The sequence below is a fragment of the Mus caroli genome, unplaced genomic scaffold, assembly GCF_978045245.1.
Source record: "Mus caroli unplaced genomic scaffold, Mus_caroli_1 scaffold_14, whole genome shotgun sequence".
Taxonomy (NCBI): domain Eukaryota; kingdom Metazoa; phylum Chordata; class Mammalia; order Rodentia; family Muridae; genus Mus; species Mus caroli.
Genome location: NW_028227269.1, coordinates 36,372,461 through 36,399,276, shown reverse-complemented (window position 1 = coordinate 36,399,276; position 26,816 = coordinate 36,372,461). Strand labels below are relative to the sequence as shown.

General features: G+C 37.4%; 1 protein-coding gene across 5 annotated transcripts in view; it reads right to left on the bottom strand.

The window, feature by feature from the left end:
* The window catches only part of Dgkb (diacylglycerol kinase beta), a 757,709-nt gene that overhangs the window by 398,803 nt on the left and 332,090 nt on the right, over window positions 1-26,816 (bottom strand). For all 5 annotated transcript variants that reach the window (XM_029484790.2, XM_021178684.3, XM_029484791.2 and 2 more), the window contains 3 exons: window positions 25,354-25,439; window positions 23,600-23,689; window positions 6,960-7,120 (listed from right to left, as the gene is read on the bottom strand). In XM_029484790.2, coding sequence (XP_029340650.1) covers window positions 6,960-7,120; window positions 23,600-23,689; window positions 25,354-25,439 — 337 coding nt within the window. The remainder of the gene's footprint in view (window positions 1-6,959; window positions 7,121-23,599; window positions 23,690-25,353; window positions 25,440-26,816) is intronic.

Here is a 26,816-nt window from a genome sequence, read left to right as displayed (position 1 = left end):
CTGTCCCAGAAGCGGCTAGCCTCTGTAGTCCACACTCTCACCTGCAGACTGCCCGCCACAGAGTCCTGGAACAAAGGTGGCTCCCGAGGAACCTGAGTCAGAAGTCTCCCAGGTTGTGCGGACACCTGTCCTCTGGCCTCGAAGGTGGCTGGTTGTCTGAGGCAATTATTTTCATAATATATTTAAATAATTGTTTCAGTGACTCATATTTTGATTTAGAAAATATTATTTTTTCTTGCTGTTTTTCTCTGCCTTATACTATGTCTTACTTTAATTCAGTTGTTCATTTCGTTTGGGATTTGATGATTTTCTTTTAACCACTAAATTTTTGTACTTAAATTTTTAATTATTTTCCTTTAATAAAACTATTTTTACTTAACCTTACATTAAACTTTGTGTTAAAATATTCAGTTTCTTCATTTCAGAATTTTTCAATTTCAATAATACAAATACATTTTACCCAAGACTCTTCATTAAAACTATTGAGTTGACTTCCTGACCTGTACAGTGACCCCTCACTACTTTTCTCTCTCATAACAGTCTTGCTTGTCTCCAGAAGCAGAAGGAATTTTACTGCATTGAAAGAGATTGGAAATTCACTGGGAAGCCATATAACCACTAGTGACAAGTTTATTCAGGAAAAATTGCATTGCAGTTAAAAACACTAGTACTGGATCTGCTTCCATACACTCAGTTTCATGGATGTTGTACTACCACCAAGGTGTGACAAGCTATAAAATAATCGTCCACTCTAAGAGAAAATTTTTGATGTGAAATAAATGGAAGCCAGAACATATCTGTGACCTAAGATTAACCTGATTTTTTGAAGCTGATGAGGGGCAAGCAACCACAATCTAGCTAGAAATTCAACAGGTAACCTCAGGAATAAGACGCATAGATTGTAATATAATAAACTATTACATATCCCTAGCTGCATGAGGGCTCGACCTGACCTCTGGGCCACTTAAACATTAATAAGGTCCATAAAGATTTTTATATAACTATTTAAATATGAATTTGTACATGAACAGAAGAGACAAAAGAATTCAGAATAAAAATCCAAAGGTGACATAATTGTCTAACTTTTAATTTCACACATACACACATAATCACATACACACATAATCACCTACACACAAAGACATATGGACTCACATAATAACAAAGAGAAAGAGAAGAATGAATATCTAAGTATAACTTCTGCTCAACAATGTTGGCACCAGCTATCTTAAAAAGCAAAATCTAAAATAAGCTTCTACAGTACAAGGGAGGAAATGTTCACAAGCGAACCATTAAACAAGTCAATAAAGAGACATAACAACTTTGATCATTTGGAAAAAAGATATACAGAATTATCAAGATATGGTATACACATTTTTTACTTTTGAGAAAAATATAGAGAGAATAAGAAAGTGTATTATACATTTACGGAAATGATAGGCACAGAAATATATATATAAATCATCTAATAAGATGAATAGTTGGGACTGTCTGACCACTGGAGAGAACCATACTGAACAAAATGCAGAATGTGATCTTAGACAAGTGTTTACACATCTGTGTTTCCTGCCTATGGATGCAATTTCAGCAGTGAATGCTAAACTTGCATTCTTCTTATTATTATTCAGAGTTACTCTTTCCTCCAGGACTATTCTACTATGAAAGCATAAGCCTCCAAACTGTGAGCCACGATAAACCTTTTCTAAATTTGGACTTCTTCCTTCCATTGTCACAAGAAAAAAAGTAATGATAGAGAGAACTGGTACCACAGTTACTGCTGTGATCAATGTGACTGTGGAATTCTTAGGCCTGTGGAACTGGTTTGTGTGAGGAATATGAGACATTTCAGCTGCTTGATACAAAATCCCTAACATGCTGCAACCAGAAATTAATGAACCATATGGCCAGGACCTTGAAAGATGAAAATGCTGGCAAAAGAACACAGTGAAAGCATTGCTTAAGTGGTTTAAGAGTAGAGTAAATACACTATAGAGACATGACCTTGGGGTCATTCATTTGACTCTGGTCAAGAATCTGGCTTCATTTGATCAATGATCTTAGAAATGGAGCAAAATGAATACAGAATTAACAGATCTACTTCTTTAGTAAAAGAAATATCCAGAAGCATTAAAACCAGGCTATGGCATGGTTGTTACTCTGTTCTCTTATTCAAATCTATAGTAGACAAGAGAGATATCAGGAGAAAGAGAAAAAAAATAATCAGTAAAATATGAGATCTCTTGATGAAAATTTTGTGAATAAATTTATTATAGCAAAGAAAAGTACAGAAAACAAATTGTGAAAGACCAACTTCGTTCTGTGCACTGGACCAACAGGAAAGGTACCAGAGGGGAAAACCTACCCATTAAAGTTCCAACCTGCGAAAACTCAAATTTATGTGATAGCGGATAGCTTGAGTTGAAAACATCAGAAAGAGGCTCCCTGCTGAAAAATGAATGCCTAGGAAGATGGTTTTTTGCAGCTTGAGCCACCAAGACATGCAAAATCATACAGCTCTAAGTCCAGATTGGGACAGACTCCATGCAATCTGGCAGCAGAACTTGTCAGCCATGTCCATATAGAGCTATATTGCATGCATGAATGATACAGGATTGAGGTTCTGACAGTCTTATTCTACTGTTTCAGGGAGATGATAATCCCAGGCACGATTGGCTTCCTTGGAAGGAGGCCAGAGGGAGCTACTCTCTGAAGCTGTGAAGATTAAACTTAAGTTTAATAGAGACCCTAAAATATTAGAAATGCCAAGATTATGGGAGTTATACTCAGAAAAAGCTGCAATTAAGGAAAGGAGTCAGCAGAAGAGATATGCTAAATTGCCTCATGAAGCAGAGCTGGAGTGATTGAACTACCTTGCACTTTGGAGCATATATGATGACATCATGAGTAAGATACCAGACACTGAGTGCAGTATTTGATGTTTGCACAGCTGGTTGTCATTCTTATTCTGATCTGATCTTTCCTTGCTATTACTCAACGATCACTTTTTCTAACGAGACCATGTATCATGTACCATTGTCTATGCGAACTATGCAATTATTTTTAAATCTAGGAGATCACAGTTAATAAATTGCAATGAGTCTCAGAAAAAAACTTTAAACCTTTTAGGAACTGCTGAAGAGTAAGGTAGCTTGATGTTGGTCTGAATGCATTCTATATTAGGAGATGATGGAGAGCCTGCAGAGGATGGGGGGATGGGGAGTGTATGACTCAAAGAGATGACTTCAAATGTCAAGTTGACAAAGGATGAAGTTTTCATGGTAAAGTCTTTTTCATAAACTTGATGTTATCTAAAATCACTTGTTAGAAGGGACTCCTGACATGCTTGCGTGGAATTTTCTTCATTAGATTTCCCTCTGGGAATGCTTATGAAGGAGTATGAGACTGGATTAATTGAAGTAATAAGACATATCCATGATGTGGGCATCATTATTTCATGTGCTGAGGTATCTGACTGATGAGAAAGGTAAAACTTAGCAGAACACAAGAATTCATGGCCTTTTGCTTCCAAAATATGGATGGAATATGACAAGGAACTCAGTTCCTGCTGCAGTGACTTGTTACATTGGATTGTGCAGACAATGTAAAAAAAAAAAAGCCCCTTCTCCATTAAGTAGCTTTTTTCAGACAGTTTTGTCAAAGTTAAAAGACATAACTATACATGAGAATTTTTTAAAACATATACTCTTCACTGTAGTCTATTACACGTAAGTCCGTTAGCTGATTACTGGATAAAGGGAATATGGTATATATACAAGGATCTTTTAGTAGGTTGTAAACAATATGAAATCATAACATTTCCAGGAACATGGAAAGAACTGGATATTATCATATTGAGTAAATTACTCAGACTCTAGAAGACAAGCATTACCCAATTTCCCTCGTTTGTATAATTCGTGATTCCTAGAATTTTCATAGGTAAGTAAAATTCCATATGTAAATGAAACAAGTGGAAATATGTGTGGGAAGCAAGAAGATGATCAGGAAGGGAAATTTTGCCAAACTTTGCATTTCTCACCTGAATGTACATAGTAGGATTTCTAAATAGGATCAAACCTATATTTTTTCTTGCAAACAATGACCATTGTGTTATTATTGTTTAAAGGTTGGCATTTATTAATGTCGGTATTTCATGTTTTATATATGTAATCACATATACAATGTATATGTGTGATAGAAACAACAGTACAAAGGTAAGTTAATAGGTATTCTGATGAGAAATTTAATAAAGCTATATTTCATAGCACTTTGAATATTAATATAAGATAATAAACCAATGCTTTTTATAAAATATTAGTGCATATAACAGAGAAATATTTACATTGTGTGGAAATAAATAAATAAATTATAATGTTATCAAAAACTTATTTTAATTTTTGTAATTATTGGCTATAGATATATAAAATGTAAACATTTTAAGGATTATCTTTCGTATAATTTTTGACAAACACTAATTTTCTGTATGCATAGGATTTTAAGAGAAATTAAATTTCTCATTTCATTTATTAAGAACTTGACAATAGGAGCATCTATGTCACAGATTCTTAGTTGGATGTTATAATATTTGTACCATAGATGTAAAAATAAGATATATTTTCTTTTCTTACAAAGGACAACATTTACTTCGGGCTGGCTTACAGTTTTAGAGGTTCAGTCCATTATCATCATGGTTGAAATCAAGGCAGTGTGCAGGCAGACATGGTGCTCTTCATCTTCATCCAAAGGAAGCCAAGAGCAGACCATAGCTCAGGCAGCTAGAAGGAGGGTCTGAAAGCCCACCCCAACAGTGATACACTTCCTCCAGCACTTACCACAACAAGGCCCACCTCCTAATAGTGCCACTCCCAGGGATATTCAAATCACCATATTTATACCCTGGCCTCTATAGGCTTGCTTAAGCATATGACTCTAGTGGGCCATACCTAGCCATAGCATAATAAAAAAATACACTTAGTACAACTTCAAAAAGTCCCATAGTTTATAGCACTCTTTACAATGCTAAAAGTTCCAAAGTTTCCTCTCAGATTCATCTAATCACTTAGCTGTAATCCCTTATAAAATCAAAGGGGATGTGGGAGAGTGAGGAGGGGTAGGTGAGGAGGGTGGAGAGAACACCCTCTTGGAGGCAAAGGAGAAGGGGGATGGGGTGAAGAGGTCTTGGGGCAAGTTAATGCACATCTTTAATCCCAGGAGACAAGGCAAGCAAATCTCTGAATTCAAGGCCAGTCTGGCCCAGAGTATAGTCTAGAAGAAGAAAAGTATAAATCCAGGAATGGTTCTACATGCCCTTAATCCCAACATTCAGGATACACAACCATGCAGATCTCTGAGTTCAAGGTCAATCTACAGAGCAAGTTCCAAGACAACCAAGCCTAGGTAATGAAGGTTTTAATATAGCTAGGGTGTAGTAAAATCATGTTCCAGCAACAGTAGGCTGCAGAACTCTGCAGTTTCAGCTATGTGGCTCTGGCTTTAGACTCGGGAATAGAAAGGACTAGTGGGTCAAATCATGCTAGTTAGTTAGAGCTAAGAAATTAGCAGAGATTAAGAAGAGATCAGCATTGCTTAAGTTAAATATTCTGGTAAGTGTTTTTAGAGAGCACAAGGAATCTGTGTTCCAGAGATAGCTAACATTTTACCTCATGCTGCAACTGTACTTCATAATGGGTAAGAATCACCCAGATGGTACAGGTTTTGAAGGCATGAAACGGTCATGGAAAGCTGAGGCTTTGCACTGTGAGAGGCCAGGGAAGGCTATTGGTGAAGGTGCAGAGTCATTTGCAGTTGACAGCCCAGTTCTAAAAGGGTCATGCAAATAAACTGAGGCTTGGCATTCATTATGAAGGGAGCCTATGAGAGGTTATTGATGAGGTCTATTTTCAGTAGAAGACCCTAGTGCATTGGAGATGCCAGTGCTGAGGGATAATCACCAATAATGGCAGCAGCACTGAAGTGGAGTCAACCAGAGTTTACAGTGCTATAGGGAACAGAGCAGGACAAGTGACCCAAGCCCTTTGGAGAAACTCCAAAATTCATGTGTGAATCTAGACATTCGAAGAAGAAGCTGTAAAGTTGACAGTGTATTGGATATCCCAACATATTAGAGATGTCAGAGCCATGGGATTCCTGCCAAAGAAATCTACTAAGAGGAAGTGGAGCCATCCAAAGAGAAAGAATTGTATTGCAGGCAACAAAGATGAAAGGAGGTGGAGACCTGGAGAGCTTTAACATCAGACATAGAGATGCTGAGTATATAGTTTGTTCAGTCTGTTTTTGGTTTTGCTTTGATCCAGTATTTCCTCACTCTGACATTTTGGAATGATAATATATACCCTAAGAGGTTGGAGGTGTGTGATATACTTTTTTGGTTTTGACTATATAAGATACTTTTTATATATTTTCATGAATGCTTCTTACACTCAACAATGTATACATATGCTAGCAATCATTCAAAGCTTCATTTGGTAACAGAAACAGTCAAGCCAGAAGTGATGTATTTTCCTTTGAGTCATAAAATTTATCATTTGCTGATAATCTCCCTTTAAATGAATTTTAAGCCATGTTATTATGCAACAGAACAAGCATTTCTAGGGTAAGAGAGATGGGTCAGCATTTAAGATCACTGGATACTCTTCTAGGAGACCTGGGTCTAATTTCTAACACCTCATCATGGCTCATAAACATCTCTAAATGCAGTTCACCACAAAGATACAATACCGTCTTCTGCCCTCCAGGGGTACTAGGAACATTAGTGGTACACAGATGAACAGAAAGGAAGAACATTCTTGGATATAAATGTAAGTATGTAAATTTTGAAAGAAAAAAGTATTTCCTAACAAAATGTTAACATAAATGGTTTATAATCAGTAAAATTTCATAGATTAAGATATTTCACTGGTATTTAAGACAAGCAATAAATAAGATTTAGTGGCAAATCTTACCACGCCAATGGAAAAGTAGTTGTTGATGATGCTGTAAGGCACGGGGTCTCCTTTCTCATCTTTGTCGTTGGGTGTGACTTCAAACTTCCACCTGTCCAGCATGATTTCTGTGCTGCTTTCAATGTCTTTTAAGATCTTCATAAGATTTTCCCCTTCATAACCTAATGGAAACAATATTAGAAGGAGACAGCATATAAACCAGTTAAAGGAAGTCACACTTACATGACTTTGATTTCTATAAGAATTATTCTGAAGCCAACTAGTGCATTTTAATGCTAAGTTTAATATAATAATCAACAACTTGTACCAAGATGTTGTGCTTAGATTTCATTTGCAACAAATATTTTCTTTTTGTAGTATAAATCCTCAGTTTACCCAACTGTTAAAAACATTTCTACCACGTACCTTTAACACTTTTGTATCAATACATTAAAATGAGATTAATGTTAATTTGCAAATCTATACTTTCGAGCACCCTTTTATAAAAAAATGCCATATTCAACCTTATTGCTGAAGTCTCATACTGAGTTGTCATATTAGAATTTCCATCTGTGCTTTTTCCTCATGTTTTCTTCTAGTGACAAAGAGCAACATTAAGAAAATAAGCTGTTCATTTTTGGCATATTTCATTCTATTTCATAATTTATCTACTCTTAGTGCTCCCATGCTTTCTGGATAGCTAGTTGTTAAGTTTTTAACATGGTTACAACTCACAGAATACTTGTTTGGGAAGCCACCCTTCAACATAAAGCATCAAATGCCTGACTTTTATAACATTTAGCCCCTGTACTCAGAGCTGCTCTTTCTTAGAATGAGTACAAATGTGTTATATATTTGTTTGTTCATTTGTTTGTGTGTTTGTTCTTATTACAAAGGCTTCCTTGCTAAATCCATGATTTAATGATTTAGCTCTGGATGGTCAATGTGCATTTCCCCAAGTTGATTTGATATAAACTATATTCTCTAATATTTATCCATGAATGTATGCCACCCATCTAGTTAGGAGTGTAGACTAACTGTGGAGATGTTACTGTGCTTGTTTCTTTTTTTTTTCTTTTCTTTTTCTTTCTCTTCTTTTCTTTTTTTTTTTTTGTTTTTTGTTTGTTTGTTTGTTTGTTTTTGAGACAGGGTTTCTCTGTATAGCCCTGGCTGTCCTGAAACTCACTTTGTAGACCAGGCTGGTCTCGAACTCAGAAATCCACCTGCCTCTGCCTCCTGAGTGCTGAGATTAAAGGCGTGCACCACCACGCCCGGTTTTGTGCTTGTTTCTTAACTTCCCTCCATATTAGCTCACTCACCTCCCCAATATAGGGCAGAAGCTGAGGCAAACCAAAATAAGGTCCCCAGGCTACCGGGCTCCACATTCAGAAGCTGGTGATCAGGAAATTGACAAGAATATTCTCACATTTAGTTGAAGAGGAAGAGATGTCATAAAATATATAACAGAATTTATAAAGGCAGAGAAGCTTAGGTGTCCAAGGTAAAATGAGTCCAACAACATGCAACGGAACCACCAGCTCAAGGAAGAATAGGAGTCTTGTCCCATAGTAAACCACTCAAGCTCAGACTTTTAACACCAGAGGGGATGTGGACCTAAGAATGGACCTAGAGTTGAAACCAGGGAAGGTACTTGGCAAATATCTCCCACAACATATTGTGGAAGATTCTAGAGATGATCCAGAGTTAGATCATACAGAACAGGACATTGATTAATTTGAAAACAAAAACCCAGATTATTCAGGGGGTTTAAAAAAAAGAAAGTCCAAACCTTTCAATTATGTGATAGGATGGGGAAAGGAATACTATGTCAAAGGCATAGAAAATATTTTGAATAAAAGCATTCTTTAAACATAGAGAAATAGATGTCCATAGAGGTTCAAGAGGCATATAAAAGATGAAGTAGGACCAGAAAAAAAAAAAAAACTACCAGAACATTTAATATTAAAACACTAAAAACATTGAAGAAAAATATTATAAAAAGGTATTTAAAGCTGCAAATAGTAAGGGTAAGTCACATTTTAATGTAGTTGCATAGAGTAATATCAAATTAAGCAACAGAAACTTTAAAGACAGAAGGAATAGAATGATTTTTCTCCAAGCTCTGATATACTTAAACTTCTAAGCTAGAGAATTATATCCAACAAAACTATCTACTAATTAATGGCTTTACATCTAGTAATAATTCAATGAAAAGATGAAAAGTTGATAAAATCCTACCCAAATTGATTACACGAAAGGTTACAAATAATGAAATTAGAAGGGAAAATAGAAATGATACCAAAGATGCCAGTGAACATTAGAAGATTCTAAAACAAAGTCTTAAAATTTTTACTTCTCTAAAATAAATGATGTAATGATATGGATAAGTTACTTGTCGCATGTGATAAGCCAAAATTAAAGCACAAATAAATAGTCTGAAGAAAAATAGTAATGATATTGAAGTCCTAATGAAAATTCTAGGCCAGAGCATCTGCTGGAGACATCTTGGTTCCCAGATTCCACCAAGGCTAGTCTCTGCAGGTGAGAGTGTGGACTACAGAAGCTAACAGCTTCTGGGACAGGCAGGAGCCACAGAGCTTCTGAGACAATCAACTGTTTTGGGCTCCAGACATCCGGGCACCTTCCCTACGAGAGGAGAGGTGTCCACCCAGCCCAGGAGGGAGTTGCCAGAGCATCTGCTGGAGACATCTTGGTTCCTGGATTCCACCAAGACTAGTCTGCACAGGTGAGAGTGTGGACTACAGAAGCTAATAGCTTCTGGGACAGGTGGGAGCCACAGAGTTTCTGAGACAGTCCCTGTTTAAGGCTCCAGATATCTGGGCACCTTCCCTGCCAGAGAAGAGGTGTCCACCCAGCCTGGGAGGGAGTTGCCTGAGCAACTGCAGGAGACATCTTGGTTGCTGGATCCTGCTGAGACTAATCTGCACAGGTGAAAATGTGAACTACAGAAGCTAACAGCTTCTGGGATAGGGCCTATTTCGGTCCTTCATCTTCTACCAGGATATCTGTACACCTTCCCTGAAAGAGGAGAACTTGCCTGCAGAGACTGCTCTGACCACTGAAACTCGAAAGAGACCTAGTCTCCCAGATCCGCTGGTAGAGAATAATGGAATCACAAGAGGAACAAGCTCTAACCAGAGACAACTATATCAACTGACTCCAGAGATTACCAGATAGTGAAAGACAGGCATAAGAATCTTACTAACCTAAACCAAGACCACTCACAATCATCAGAACCCAGCATTCCCCCCTCAGTCAGTCCTGGGAACCCCAACACACCCGAAAAGCTAGACCCGGATTTAAAGGCATATCTCATGATAATGGTAGAAGACATCAAGAAGGACTTTAATAACTCACTTAAAGAAATACAGTTGAACACTGCAAAAGAGTTACAAGTCCTTAAAGAAAAACAGAAAAACACATCCAAACAGGTGATGGAAATGAACAAAACAATACTAGACCTAAAACGGGAAGTAGACACAATAAAGAAAACCCAAAATGAGGCAAAGCTAGAGATAGAAACCCTAGGAAAGAAATCTGTAACCGTAGATGTGAGCATCAGCAACACAAAACAAGAGATGGAAGATAGAATCTCAGGTACAGAAGATTCTATAGAGAACATCGGCACAACACTCAAAGAAAATACAAAACGCAAAAATATCCTAACTCAAAATACCCAGGAAATCCAGGACACAATGAGAAGACCAAACCTAGGGATAATAGGAGTAGATGAGAATGAAAAATTTCAACTTAAAGGGCCAGCAAATATCTTCAACAAAATTATAGAAGAAAACTTCCCAAACCTAAAGAATGACATGCCCATGAACATACAAGAAGCCTACAGAACTCCAAATAGACTGGACCAGAAAAGAAATTCCTCCCGAAACATAATAATCAGAACAACAAATGCACTAAATAAAGAGAGAATATTAAAAGCAGTAAGGGAAAAAGGTCAAGTAACATATAAAGGCAGGCCTACCAGAATTACACCAGACTTTTCACCAGAGACTATGAAAGCCAGAAGATCCTGGACAGATGTTCTACAGATACTAAGAGAACACAAATGCCAGCCCAGGCTACTATACCCGGCCAAACTCTCAATTAACATAGATGGAGAAACCAAAGTATTCCACCACAAAAACAAATTCACACATTATCTCTCCTCAAATACAGCCCTTCAAAGGATAATATCAGAAAAAGAACAATACAAGGACGGAAACCACATCCTAGAAAAAGCAAGAAAGTAATCCTTTAACAAACCTAAAAGAAGACAGCCACAAGAACAGAATGCCAACTTTAATGAAAAAAAATAAAAGGAAGCAACAATTACTTTTCTTTAATATCTCTTAATATCAATTGACTCAATTCCCCAATAAAAAGACATAGACTAACAGATTGGCTACACAAACAGGACCCAAAATTTTGCTGCTTACAGGAAACGCATCTCAGGGAAAAAGACAGACACTACCTCAGTGTGAAAGGCTGGAAAACAAATTTCTGAGCAAATGGTCTGAAGAAAGAAGCTGGACTAGCCATTCTAATATCATATAAAATCGACTTCCAATCCAAAGTTATCAAAAAAAGAAAAGGAGGGACACTTCATACTCATCAAAGGTAAAATCCTCTAAGAGGAACTCTCAATTCTGAATGTCTATTCTCCAAATACAAGGGCAGCCACATACATTAAAGAAACTTTAGTAAAGCTCAAAGCACACATTGCACCTCACACAATAATAGTGGGAGACTTCAACAAATCACTTTCATCAATGGACAGATCGTGCAAACAGAAACTAAACAGAGACACAGTGAAACTAACAGAAGTTATGAAACAAATGGACTTAACAGATATCTACAGAACATTTTATCCTAAAACAAAAGGGTATACCTTCTTCTCAGCACCTCACGGGACCTTCTCCAAAACTGACCATATAATTGGTCACTAAACGGGCCTCAACAGATACAAAAATATTGAAATTGTCCCATGCATCCTATCAGATCCCCATGGACTAAGGCTGATCTTCAATTACAAAATAAATAATAGAAAGCCAACATTCAGGGGTAGCTTGGGTCCGGAGTCTGCTGACACCCGCAAGCTACCCACAAGACCCTCCATGGGGCGTCTTGAGACCTCTGGTGTGTGGAACAAAGCTGCTGCTCCAATCCAATTGCACGGGACCTGAGACTGCATTAATTAGGGAAGCAGAAAACCCAGCCTGATCAGGGGAACAAGTCCTTTCCGGTCCCCGCCAACACCGGGGTAGCTTGGGTGTGGAGTCTGCTTACACCCACAGGCTACTCACAAGACCCTCCATGGGATCTTAAGACCTCTAGTGAGTGGAACACAGCTGCTGCTCCAATCCACTCAGGACCAGAGACTGCATAAATTAGGGAAGCAGAAAACCCAGCTTGATCAGGGGCACAAGTCCCTTCCGGTCCCCGCCAGCACTGGGGTTGTTTGGGCACGGAGTCTGCTTACAGCCATAGGCTGTCCACAAGACCCTACATGGGATCTTAAGACCTCTGTGAGTGGATCACAACTTCTGCCAAGAGGCAGGTTGGAACACCAGATATCTGGGCACCTTCCCTGCAAGAGGAGAGTTTACCTGCAGATAGTACTCTGAACACTGAAACTCAGGAGAGAGCTAGTCTTCTAGGTCTGCTGATAGAGGCTGACATAAACACCTGAGGAACAAGATCTAACCAGAGACAACTAAAACAACTAACTCCAGAGATTACCAGATGGCAAAAGGCAAACATAAGAATCTTACTAACAGAAACCAAGACCACTCACCATCATCAGAATGCAGCACTCCCACCCCACCCAGTCCTGGGCATCCCAACACACCCGGAAATCTAGACGGGGGTTTAAAAGCATATCTCATGATGATGGTAGAGTACATCAAGAAGGACTCTAATAACTCACTTAAAGAAATACAGGAGAACACTGCTAAACAGGTACGAGACCTTAAAGAGGAATCACAAAAATCCCTTAAAGAATTGCAAGAAAACATGAACAAACAGGTGATAAAATTGAATAAAACCATCCAAGACCTAAAAAGGGAAGTAGACCCAATAAAGAAAACCCAAAGTGAGGCAACGCTGGAGATAGAAAACCTAGGAAAGAAATCTGGAACCATAGATGCAAGCATCAAAAACAGAATACAAGAGTTGGAAGAGAGAATCTTAGGTGCAGAAGATTCCATAGAGAACATTGGCACAACAATCAAAGAAAATACAAAATGCAAAAAGATCCTAACTCAAAACATCCAGGAAATATAGGACCCAATGAGAAGACCAAACCTATGGATAATAGGAGTAGATGAGAATGAAGAATTTCAACTTAAAGGGCCAGCAAATATCTTCACCAAAATTATAGAAGAAAACTTCCTAAACCTAAAGAAAGAGATGCCCATGAACATACAAGAAGCCTACAGAACTCCAAATAGACTGGACCAGAAAAGAAATTCCTCCCGAAACATAATAATCAGAACAACAAATGGACTATATTAAGATAGACTATTAAAAGCAGTAATGGAAAAAGGTCAAGTAACATATAAAGGCAGGCCTATCAGAACTACACCAGACTTTTCACCAGAGACTATGAAAGCCAGAAGATCCTGGACAGATGTTATACAGACCCTAAGAGAACACAAATGCCAACCCAGGCTACTATGCCCAGCCAAACTCTCAATTACCATAGATGGAAAACCAAAGTTTTCCTTGAAAAAACCAAATTCACACATTATCTTTCCTCAAAAACAGCCTTTCAAAGGATAACATCAGAAAAACAAACAAACAAACAAAAACCAATACAAGGATGGAAATCACGCCCTAGAAAAAGCAAGAAAGCAGTCCCTCAACCAAACAAAAAGAAGACAGCCACAAGAACAGAATGCCATCTCTAAAAACAAAAATAATAGGAAGCAACAATTATTTTTCCTTAATTTCTCTTACTATCAATGGACTCAATTCCCCAATAAAAAGACATAGACTAACAGACTGGCTACACAAACAGGACCCAACATTCTGCTGCTTACAGGAAACGCATCTCAGGGAAAAAGACAGACACTACTTCAGTGTGAAAGGCTGGAAAACAATTTTCCAAGGCAAATGGTCTGAAGAAAGAAGCTGGAGTAGCCATTCTAATATCGAATAAAATCGACTTCCAACCCAAAGTTATCAAAAAAAGAAAAGGAGGGACACTTCATACTCATCAAAGTAAAATCCTCCAAGAGGAACTCTCAATTCTGAATATCCATGCTCCAAATGGAAGGGCAGCCACATTCATTAAAGAAACTTTAGTAAAGCTCAAAGCACATATTGTACCTCACACAATAAAAGTGGGAGACTTCAACACACCACTTTCATCGATGGACAGATCATGCAAACAGAATCTAAACAGGGACACAGTGAAACTAACAGAAGTGATGAAACAAAAGGACTGAACAAATTTCTATAGAACATTTATCCTAAAACAAAAGGATATACCTTCTTCTCAGCACCTCGTGGTACCTTCTCCAAAATTGACCATATAATTGGTCACAAAACAGGCCTCAACAGATACAAAAATATTGAAGTTGTCCCATGCATCCTATCATACCACCATGGACTGAGGCAGGTCTTCAATAACAACATAAATAATAGAAAGTCAACATTCATGTGGAAAATGAATAACACACTTCTCAATTATACCTTGGTCAAGGAAGGAATAAAGAAAAAATTAAAGACTTTTTAGAGTATAATGAAAATGAAGCCACAACATTCCCAAACTTATGTGACACTATGAAAACATTTCTAAGAGGGAAACTCATAGCTCTGACTATCTCCAAAAATAAACTAGAGATTGCACACAATAGCAGCTTGACAACACACCTAAAAGCTCAAGAAAAAAAGGAAGCAAATTCACCAAGGAGGAGTAGACAGCAGGAAATAATCAAACTCAGGGGCAAAATCAACCAATTCGAAACAAGAAGAACTTTTCAAAGAATCAACCAAACGAGGAGCTGGTTCTTTGAGAAAATCAACAGGATACATAAACCCTTAGCCAGACTCACTAGAGGGCACAGGGACAGCATTGTAATTAACAAAATCAGAAATGAAAAGGGAGACATAACAACAGATCCTGACGAAATCTAAAACACCATCAGATTTTTCTACAAAAGGCTATACTCAACAAAATGGGAAAACCTGGAAGAAAAGAACAAATTTCTAGACAGTTACCAGGTAACAAAGTTAAACCAGGATCAAATAAATGATCTAAACAGAAACATATCCCCTAAAGAAATAGAAGTAGTCATTAATGTTCTCCCAGCCAAAAAATGCCCAGGACCAGATGGGTTTAGTGCAGAGTTCTATCAGAACTTCAAAGAAGATCTAATTCCAGTTCTGCACAAACTATTCCACAAAATAGAAGTAGAAGGTACTCTACCCAACTCATTCTATGAAGCCACAATTACTCTGATACCTAAACCACAGAAAGATGCAACAAAGATAGGGAACTTCAGAACAATTTTCCTTATGAATCTCGTTGCAAATATACTCAATAAAATTATCGCTATCCGAATCCAAGAACACATTAAAACAATCATCCATCCTGACCAAGTAGGTTTTATTCCAGAGATGCAGGGATGGTTTAATATATGGAAATCCATCAATGTAATCCATGATACAAGCAAACGCAAAGAAAAAAACCACATGATTATGTCGTTAGATGCAGAGAAAGCATTTGACAAAATCCAACACCCATTCATGATAAAAGTCTTGGAATGATCAGGAATTCAAGGCCCATACCTAAACATGATAAAAGCAATCTACAGAAAACCAGTAGCCAACATCAAAGTAAATGGTGAGAGGTTGGAAGCAATCCCACTAAAATCAGGGACTAGAAAAGGCTGCTCACTCTCTCCGTACCTATTCAAAATTGTACTAGAAGTCCTAACCAGAGCAATTCCACAACAAAAGGAGATCAAGGGGATACATATTGGAAAAGAAGAGGTCAAAATATCACTTTTTGCAGATGATATGACAGTATATATAAGTGACCCTAAAAATTCCACCAGAGAACTCCTGAACCTGATAAACAGCTTCCATGAAGTAGCTGGATATAAACTTAACTCAGACAAGTCAATGGCCCTTCTCTACACAAAGAATAAACAGGCTGAGAAAGAAATTAGGGAAACAACACCCTTCTCAATAGTCACAAATAATATAAAATACCTTGGCGTGACTCTAACTAAGGAAGTGAAAGATCTGTATGATAAGAACTTCAAGTCTCTGAAGAAAGAAATTAAAGAAGATCTCAGAAGATGGAAAGACCTCCCATGCTCATGGATTGGAAGGATCAACATTGTAAAAATGGCTATCTTGCCAAAAGCAATCTACATATTCAATGCAATCCCCATCAAAATTACAACTCAATTCTTCAACGAATTAGAAAGAGAAATCTGAAAATTCATCTGGAACAACAACAAACCTAGGAAAGCAAAAACTCTTATCAAGGATAAAAGAACCTCTGGTGGAATCACCATGCCTGACCTAAAGCTTTACTACAAAGCAATTGTGATAAAAAATATCATGGTACTGGTATAACGACAGGAAACTAGACCAATGGAACAGAATTGGAGACCCAGAAATAAACCCACACACCTATGGTCACTTGATCTTCAACAAGGGAGCTAAAACCATCCAGTGGAAAAAAGACAGCATTTCCAAAAAATGGTGCTTGCACAAGTGGTGGTTATCATGTAGAAGAATTGGAATTGATCCATTCCTATCTCCTTGTATTAAGGTCAAATCTAAGTGGATTAAGGAGCTCCACATAAAACCAGAGACACTGAAACTTATACAGGAGAAAGTGAGGAAAAGCCTCGAAGATATTGGCATAGGGGAAAAATTCCTGAATAGAACAGCAATGGCTTATGCTGTAAGATCTAGAATTGACAAATGGGACCTCATGAAACTGCAAAGCTTCTGTAAGGCAAAAGACACTGTCAATAAGACAAAAAGGCCACCAACATATTGGGAAAGGATCTTTACCTATCCTAAATCAGATAGGGTATAATATCCAATATATATAAAGAACTCAAGAACGTGGACTCCAGAATATCAAATAACCCCATTAAAAAATGCGGCTCAGAGCTGAACAAGAATTCTCACCTGAGGAATACCGAATGGCTGAGAAGCACCTGAAAAATGTTGAGCATCCTTAATCAACAGGGAAATGCAAAACAAAACAACTCTGAGATTCCACCTCACACCAGTCACAACGGCTAAATCAAAAATTCAGCTGAAAGCAGATGCTGGCGAGGATGTGGAGACAGAGGAACACTCCTCCATTGTTTGTGGGATTGCTATCTTGTAAAACTACTCTGGAAATCAGTCTGGTGGTTCCTCAGAAAATTGGACATAGTACTACCGGAGGATCCCGCAAATACCTCTCCTGGGCATATATCCAGAAGATGTTCCAACTGGTAAGAAGGACACATGCTCCACTATGTTCATAGCAGCCTCATTTATAATAGCCAGAAGCTGGAACGAACCCAGATGCCCCCTCAACAGAGGAATGAATACAGAAAATGTGATAAATTTACACAATTGAGTACTATTCAGCTATTAAAAAGAATGAATTTATGAAATTCCTAGGCAAATGGATGGACTTGGAGGGCATCATCCTGAGTGAGGTAACCCAATCACAAAAGAACTTACACAATATGTACTCACTGATAAGTGGAAATTAGCCCAGAACTGTAGAATACCCAAGGTATAAGATACAATTTGCAAAACACATGAAACTCAAGAACAACAATATCAACCAACCAGATCCCCCAAATCTTGCACGGACTAAGCCTCCAAAGAGTGCCCAGGGATATCCCATGGGTCAGCTGGATATGTAGTTACCTTATCTGGCATCACTGAGAGGGGAGCCCCTTTGTCCTATGGAGGCTTGATGACCCAGGTTAGAGAAACACTAGGCCACTGAAGCAGGAGTTTGTGGGCGTGTGTGGGAGCACCCTCATAGAGGCAGGAGAGAAGGAGGATGGCATGGGGGCTTATGGAGGGGAAACTGGGAAGGGGGATAACATTTGAAATGTAAATAAATAAAATAACCAATAAAACAATGAAAAAAACATAAATAAAGTACCTGAGAATAAAGCTAGCCAGTAAAACAAGATAAAGTAAAGTAAATTTGAGGCTTGCTTTATAGGAAGGAATCGTGCTTAATACAGACACAGCATAAATCTGTAACTTGGAAGACATGTCAAATTGCCTTCAAAAGAGAACACTGAGGTGGGGAAAATTTAGGCAGTGAGGTACTGTGGAAAAGAAGAAATGAAGAAGCTGAGAAGATAGTTAACCAAAATAATGGTGTATGAAGAATCCATACAGAAACATGCTATTTTACCATTTTATTTAAAATACAAAATTGGAGCGATTGTTAAGTATGTGTCACATAAAAAAAGAGAGGAGATCATGCAAGGGCTTTAAGTGGGGATGGGGACAAATAAGACAGCGAAGGGAAGGATAGAGCGTAAATTATGCAAAGTTGGGGATATATAAAATAGCACATGGAAATCTACTGGTCTGTATGTAAATTAAAATACCCTTATAAACAAACAAACAGAAAAACCAATAAATAAAATGGACTGGAATGGAGATACAATGCTACTCCCAAAAGACATGAGTGGGATACCTTCTCACAGTTACTGTGTTCAGGCAAGTCTCAGATGTTCCTCAAACAGCATACACTATTGATAATTGTTGTCAGTTGCCTGACATAATTAATAAACTTATGGTATGGACACATTGTTGTAAATAACACATTTTTGGATTACTAGACATAAAGAAATGAGTTTTGAACTGACACAGAAAATGTCATCTCTTCCGGATCATTGTTATATTGCCAGAGGGTTCTGTGTAAGACAGATGGGAAAAAGGAAAGGAATCAGTCATCTGACTCAGCTACGGGCCCTACGTGCTATAATACTGACCCGCCTGGAATGATGTACTCAGTGATGCAGAATCAGAACTGATATGTGGGTAACAGATTGCTTTCTGGTTGTTGTATAGGAGGGAATTCATGCTTAATATGGTAGACACAACCAAAGTCCACAACTGGAAAGGTCATGGCCGAGGGCACTTATTATTCTTGTTTTGCTAAACAGACATGGCAAATTATCTTCAAAGAGTTTATATTTATACCCACAGTTTGGTGTTGCCCTCACCTTGGTCAACAAAGCTTTATTTTGCAATGGGCTCTGGTTAATGCAGACTCATTATGGTCAGTGCACTGAGAATGGGTAACTGTGGGTGCAAAAATGAAGTATTTATATTCACTTTACCCTTACTCAGGGTACGGGAAATATCACGAGAGAAAGGCAGAAAGAGCTGGAAAGCAGGAGGACAAGATAGTTGTGTGAAATATCTCTTGGATACAGTATGCCTGCCATACTCCTGGACCTCCACCAGTGGGCATCACCTGCAGAATGAGCATCTTAGACAGGGAGAGTTGCTTAGAAGGCAGGTGCCCCAGGAGATTTTGTCAACGGATGGCAGAAGGAGCAGAGGTAGTAATTTTCTTTGGCAGTGTGGCCATTGAGATGTGGTCCATCTTCTACTGGGTGGTTATTACATCTATGCACAGACTAGCAGGACTAATTGAGTCAATGGGCTACAAAAAGTACATTCTGGTGAAAAGGGACAATTGTTGGGGGTCTTTGGGAACCCTGAAAGACAGTAGTGGGGGTGAATATGATCAAAATACTTGTATTAATTCTCAAGGAGTGTATAAGACTATTTTAAAATTAACACTTTGGGGGCCTGGGAGATGACTCAGAGGTTTAGAGTACTGCTTGCCCTTCCAGAACTCCTGAGATCAATTCCCAGCAACCACATGGTGACTCACAACAATCTGTAATGGAATTGGATGACCTCTTCTGGTGTGTCTGAAGATTTATACAGTGTGCGCATATACACAAAATAAATAAATAAACCTTTTTAAAATATTAACACTTCTATGTAAAATAATCCCTGTATCTCTGATTTACTCTATTATATACATAACCACACTCACACTCATACATTGTTGTATGTTCCAAAAATAATAGCCTTGGTTGAAACATTTTGGATAGTTTCTGCATCCAACTTTTGACCTCCAATTTACTAATTTGTTTAACAAGGAAGTGCTAGAAGCTGTGAGTAGTGGTTAAATCTAATAACATGTTTATTACTTGTAGAAATCACTATGTTAAATGAAAAAGAAAGAGGCATCCTCCAATACAACACAGGCTAGAAGAGAATGCATTGCCTTCGAGACTGAGATTTTCAATCACCAACACTAGAAATCCCAATGTCAGAGCCCATCGTAATTCCCATGCTAGATTTCAAAACTAAGCACTATTAAACAGATGAAACAAAGATTAGAATAAATAGTAATTACATGGGAATTACTGAGTATTATCTTAAAATGTATGGTGTAATATATAATTTCAAAGCATAAAACATAATAGTATGCTTATAGTTAGTCACTTGCAAATCATAAAATGGTTTAAAATATTATGTAATAAATATTATATACAACTAGTTCAGGCTCACCAACCCTAATATCCATCTCCAAAGAACTGAGCACTTTTAAAATTCCATCAGGCTTCCTTCCTTCCTTCCTTCCTTCCTTCTCTTTTTCTTCATAGCTAAGCGTCTAAGAAAATGAAGGCCATATTGACCATCTAGCTATTGGTAGTTTAATTCATTCTTGGTAGTATATGATAGTATAATTCATTCTTCCATAGCACCAAACTTTGTTGAATGTATATGCATGTCATTCTTCACAGATTTACAGCCCACATGATTTAAGGAAGATTTATTCTCTAAAAGAGTAAGAGCCACTAATTTATTTCCTCTCTACTGGGCCAGAATATAGTAAGCACTTTGAGAATTCATCTCTAATCTGATCTTTGACTTATGAGGCAACCCTTATTCATCCATCAATGATATCACTTATGTAGTTTTATATGAAGCTTACCTAAATAAATATGGACTTTTTAATTTAATTTGAGATATAATTCACTTGATTGTTTGAAAACAAAAAATAATAAATTAAATTTTCAAAGATCAAAAGAATTTTATAAACATCAAATATATACAGCAGATTATGTGTACGACTATAGTCATACTATGTCACTCTGATAGTGTCCTTCACTTTAATAAATACACATGTATGAAAACTGGTGAACAGAGGTATCTTGTAATGGGTATATCTTTATCTGTGACAGTCACATGGTATTGTACTGATTATTAATAATATCCTTTTACTATAATATGCATTTGAAAATGCCAAATAGAATATGTGGTATTTATAATTTATCTTCCAATTATGTTTATATAAAAGTACAGCAGATGGATAGATATATATATGCAACAAAACTTCTCAACTTTGTTCTAAATCACTGTTACTTGGACGGATTTTATATTTTATTTTTTTTTCCCAAATGACCTATTGTCTGCCTGAGTTCTATCCCAAGGGTTTTCCATTCAGGATATTGAGGGTAGGGTCAACCATTTTATTTTTTAATAAGCTCCCCAAGGGCCTCTGATTCACAATGTCTTTGGAGACTGCTTCAAATATCTCAAAGTGTGTTTAGATACAAAAATATTTATAATTTAAAGAATATTTCTTTAGTACAATCTGTAATTGTCTGGCAATCATTGGGTAGCTATAATGCCTTAGCAAAGTATTTTTGAGTCTACCCTGAATTACTGTCTTCATGTGCACTCTGCTTGATCCACCATCTTACTGTAAGTTGCATAAGACAGGTTCCTTACCATTTCTGAGTCCTTAGACATTAAACCTGGTCCCCTCTGCTTATGAAGTCTACACCAGGATGATGTGACCATTAATCTTCTCCTCCAAGTGAGTGAAGGCTTTTCATTATGGGATCAATTCACATGTTATTAGAGTCTTAGTTGCAGCAATGGGGGATGGGGAACAGGGGCTAGCAACCAGAAAGTCCCACATTCCAGGAAAGCAAGAGCCTCCCAGGACCCCACAGGGATGCCATTAGCTGAAATACCACACAAGGGGTGGGGGAAAACCTGTTGAGTGTGGGAGGCCGCAAACACCATTACAAAATGGTGCTAGTTTCAATAAGCTGACACCCATGAATATGGGTAAACAACCAATGTGTGCATGTGCCAGAGTTTTTTGCTGAGTCACTGCCTGACCTGAGGCACGTGAGTGAGGTGCTGAGGGCACAACCAATCAGGTGTGGACATGTCACTCCTAGGCCTATATAAGTAGCACCAGTTCTGGGGCTCGGGTATGCAGTCAATGCTCTCCCAATAAAGGTGTTGCAGAAGGATCCTGCTGTGGCGTCTTTCTTGCTGGCGAGTCAGGCGTCTCAGAGTTGAGACCATATTTAGAGCTTCCACATGCCCACCCCTGATCCTTGGTTGAGGGATGGGGCTACCCACCCATCTCCAAAAGTTTACCTCAGAATTGCTCCTGTCTAAAGGAAATACGGGAACAAAGAGTAGAGCAGAGACTGAAGGAAAGGCCATCCAGAAATTGCCCCACCTGGGAATCCATCCCACATACAGACACCAAACTCAGACACTATTGTGGATGCCAAGAAGTACTTGCTGACAGGAGCTTGATATTGCTGTCTCCTGAAAGGCTCTGCTAGCTCCTGACCAATACAGATAGGGATGCTCACATCCAACCATTGGACTGAGCAGAGGGATGGCAATGCAGGAGTTAGGGGAAGGACTGAAAGAGCTGAAGGGGCCTTATCTGGCATCAGTGGGAAGGGAGGTTCTTGGTCCTGTGAAGGCTTGCCCTAGTGTAGAGGAATGCTAGGGCAGTTAGATGGGAGTGAGTGAGTAGTTGGGGGAGCACCCTCATAGAAGCAGAGTAAGGAAGGATGAGATAGGGGTGTTTGCAGAGGAGAAACAGGGAAAGGGGATAACACTTGAAATGTAAATAAATAAAATATCCAATTTTTAAAAAAAAAGAAACTTAGATTTTAAAAAAATGTCTTGTGTTTCACACTATTTTGTATTATGTGTCCTCCGTTTTCTCACTCTTATAAACAAGCATAGATCACAATGGTTATAGTAATGTAAATTCCAAATAATACGACTTAGTGTATTCACTCTTGGTGAAGTAACTCATCAATGTTTATTTCTCCAGTTTTAGTTGTTTTTTTTTTTAAAATTTTATCACATTTGTCATAATTTCAGTGTAGAAAATTGTTTTTGTCCTATGTCTACTCATAATCCTTGGACATGCTCCATTTTAGGCTGCAACAACCTCTACTTTCTACACTAGAAGTTAATAGCAAATTAACAGACTGAATAGTGCCTTAGAGTTCTAAATGTGTACTTTATTTTCTAAGCAAGAAAAGACCAAATCAGAGACATTTTGAAAACTTGTCCCCCCCAGACCAAATCTGTAATTGATATTTAATTAAAGTCTATCATCCAGTCCAAACTTCTTAACCCATCAAAATCCCTTAAACTTTTGATTAATTTTAAGACACTTAGTAAGTATAAAATCCTCTTATATCACTACAGCCACATGATAAGCATTGTGCAGTATTAAAAGCATTCTCCTGCTTTTCAGATGAATTCTATAGCAGCATGCTTACCTCCACCCCACCGCAGGCACCTTGCTAAGTCATTGCCAGTCCCAAGAGGCAGGATGGCAACTGGAGGGTGCTTGACTACATTGGCCTTCTCTGTGGAATGAGAAAATGGAAATAATATTTGAACCACAAACACATCAATGATAACAAGCAAACAAACTTACATTAAATAATTTCAGTAAGTACATTCAAATACCCACAAGTTGAATTTTATAAGCAGTTATAAATGACAGTGTTTTCATGTTGTACTAACTGATGTATTAGACAAATATCATTCTTTAGGCAGTAACAGGGTCTTTATAGTTTATATATCAGGGAAAAAAATTAAATATCTTGAGTTAACTCAAAATCATGCCTTATATGTATGTTCATAAATGTCTGTGATGTGTGTGTGTGTGTGTGTGTGTTTGTTTGTATGTGTGTGTATGTTTGCCTCTGTCTCATCCTTATTAAAATCCTGATGGACGAAGGTACATGAAGCATAGGAATGCATATTATCAGGTAATTAAGTAGGTTCCTTTATAAATATCTTTTGCAACATCAACTCCATAGACAGCTTAACATATTTGAGAACGGTTACATTCTGAAAGTGAATGGCTGTTAGTAACGCTGTTTAAGTGTTCCTATCTATAGTATTTCAATATTTCAAAGCAAATGAACAGGACATTCCAATTGGATGACCTGAGATCAGGTTTGTTTGCTTATTATTTACTTAGCTTTACCTTTCTATCATAAAGTTCTTTAGATTCCAAACCATATATCTGTCACCAAAGTTCCATATATTTTATTTGAATCATCATATATCTAGAAGGAATCTCAAAAATATATTTTTCTTTCTGTTTCTTTCCTAAGCTCACAATCTCTCTCTCTCTCTCTTTCTCTCTCTCTCTCTCTCTCTCTCTCTCTCTCTCTCTCTCTCTCAGTGTGTGTGTGTGTGTGTGTGTGTGCTCACGTGATTTTGGATGTTTATTTGTATGTGTCTAAATCAGTTGATGAGATAACTTATGGATACCAATGCAATGCCACTAAACAATACATACAATGAGCCAAAACTTGTTAGTCTTCACATTAAAATCCTTATATATGCTTCATCATGTGTATATTTGCTCAATAATTTTTATAATTCTTGAATATTAACTTTTTCATAGGAATCATGTGTAAATATTTTATATCTTTTATTAGAATATCAATAACAGAGTTTTCAATTGCAATTTCATAAACTGGTAGTAGACTAGCGTTATTAGATGGATAAGAAAAGTGTTGATGAGAACATGTCCTTTGTTTGACTAACTGCACATAGGAAACTGGGGAGGGGAGCCTGCGCTGGGACTAGTGCCTGCCACTCCCACCATGACATTTTCAATTTGAAATGTTTTTCAGTGCTAACAAGACAGAATGTTCTGATCTTCATTTCTTTAAAAGAAAAAAAAAAGAAATTCTGTCAATTTGTTTGAATTAATACTTAATTTTGAAAGAACCTCTAACAAACTGAAATTACTCAATTCAGAGACTAAAAAAAATTTTAAAGTAAATATTTGTTTAAAATGTACTAGCTTCTAAATACCAATTCATTGTTTTTTAAACTATTAATAAATTCCAACAAGGGGTACATCTGGAAAGAAAAACACAAAATATTCAGCAATCACCAGCGTTTAGATACTTGTACATACTTGATAGACAGAAAGATTGATAGAACAAGGGCAGAACATAAGGTTACGAGTCTCATGCAAGCCACAGTAAACATAAGTCTTCATTACCTATACAATCCAAAATCCAGCCCACAGTCCCATCTCCACCGCATGCTAACACTCTGAAGTCAGGGACATCACGAAAGAAGTGTAACCTGAAAAATAAGTATTTATGACACATTTGTACATTTATGAGAACTTCCTCATTTTTTTATTTTTAGCCTATTCTTTAATAAATTGTACATTTAACTTATGAAATATTTGTTAAATTTTCATTGATATCTTACATATCATTAAAATATATTTTTGTGTGTATATATATATATATATATATATATATATATATATATATTCCAGGATCTGTAAAGGATATAATTTTTAAAAACAGCCAAATTAAAAATGCATAATATTAAATTATAACGTTCATTTTTTACATCCTCCCAGATGTAATGAAAACACTATAATACATACTAGCATAGGCTACATAATTTCTTTAACAAGTATTGTCAATCAGCCATTGTTTTGAAAAAAATTACTTAGATATGATTACCATGTCAGTCAATATAATGTGGTCAACACTTTTCGTTCTCCACTGCACAGAAAAATTGTACAGCCTGCAGTTAGGATGCTAGCTTTCAGGACATCCTTATGACTTTCAGTCTGGCAATGCAGAAGGCAAACGTCACCTTGTCATTTGACCTGGTGAACAGTGTTTATTACCCATGAGTGCTCAAGCTTAATTGCTGGGTCAGATGTGCTAAATGCCCACTGTTCCTGCTGCCATTGCATGCAGTGTGCTCATTAACACAACCTACCTCCAGGAAGTCACAGAGGCAAGTAATGTATCCAGCATGTAATAGTCTTACATGCTATTTTGCAGCACATGAAGAATAAAGAATGGAAGCAAAGCAAAAGCTAGTTCTCCCTCCTCTTTGCCCCACATATCAGTATTGGGAGCCATCCAGGTCATTTTTCTCTATATCGACACATTGATACTCACATACAAATAGTTATGTAGAATGCTTCATTATGTATCATATGCATTTTATTTACTTTAGAATTCTATATACAAGAAAGGGAGAGGAAGGGAGAGGAAGGGGGAGAGAAAGAACAGACAGAGAGAGACAGAAAGAGAGAGAGAGACTACATGGTATTGATGGTAGAGGAGGCTAGAAAAGCCAGGGGTACTATTAGACACAGAAGGAACAGAATAATGTGGATGCTGAGAACCAATCTCTGGTCCCCTAAAAGGGCAGCAGGTACCCTCAAATCACCGAGCCATCTTCTCATCCCTTCTCAGTTCATTTTAAAAAGGAGGTTTTTGTTTGGTTAAATTTATTTTAACACAACTAAAGGTTTTGTTAAGTTTATTTTAAATCTTTTAACTCAATTTCTAATATTTCTGAAAGATGATTCTGTCATAATCTCATTACATTCAGGTGTAAAAGATTCTTTTTTTGGGGGGGGGGTTGGGTTTTTTGATACAAGGTTTTCTCTGTGTAGCCCTGGCTGTCCTGGAACTCACTCTGTAG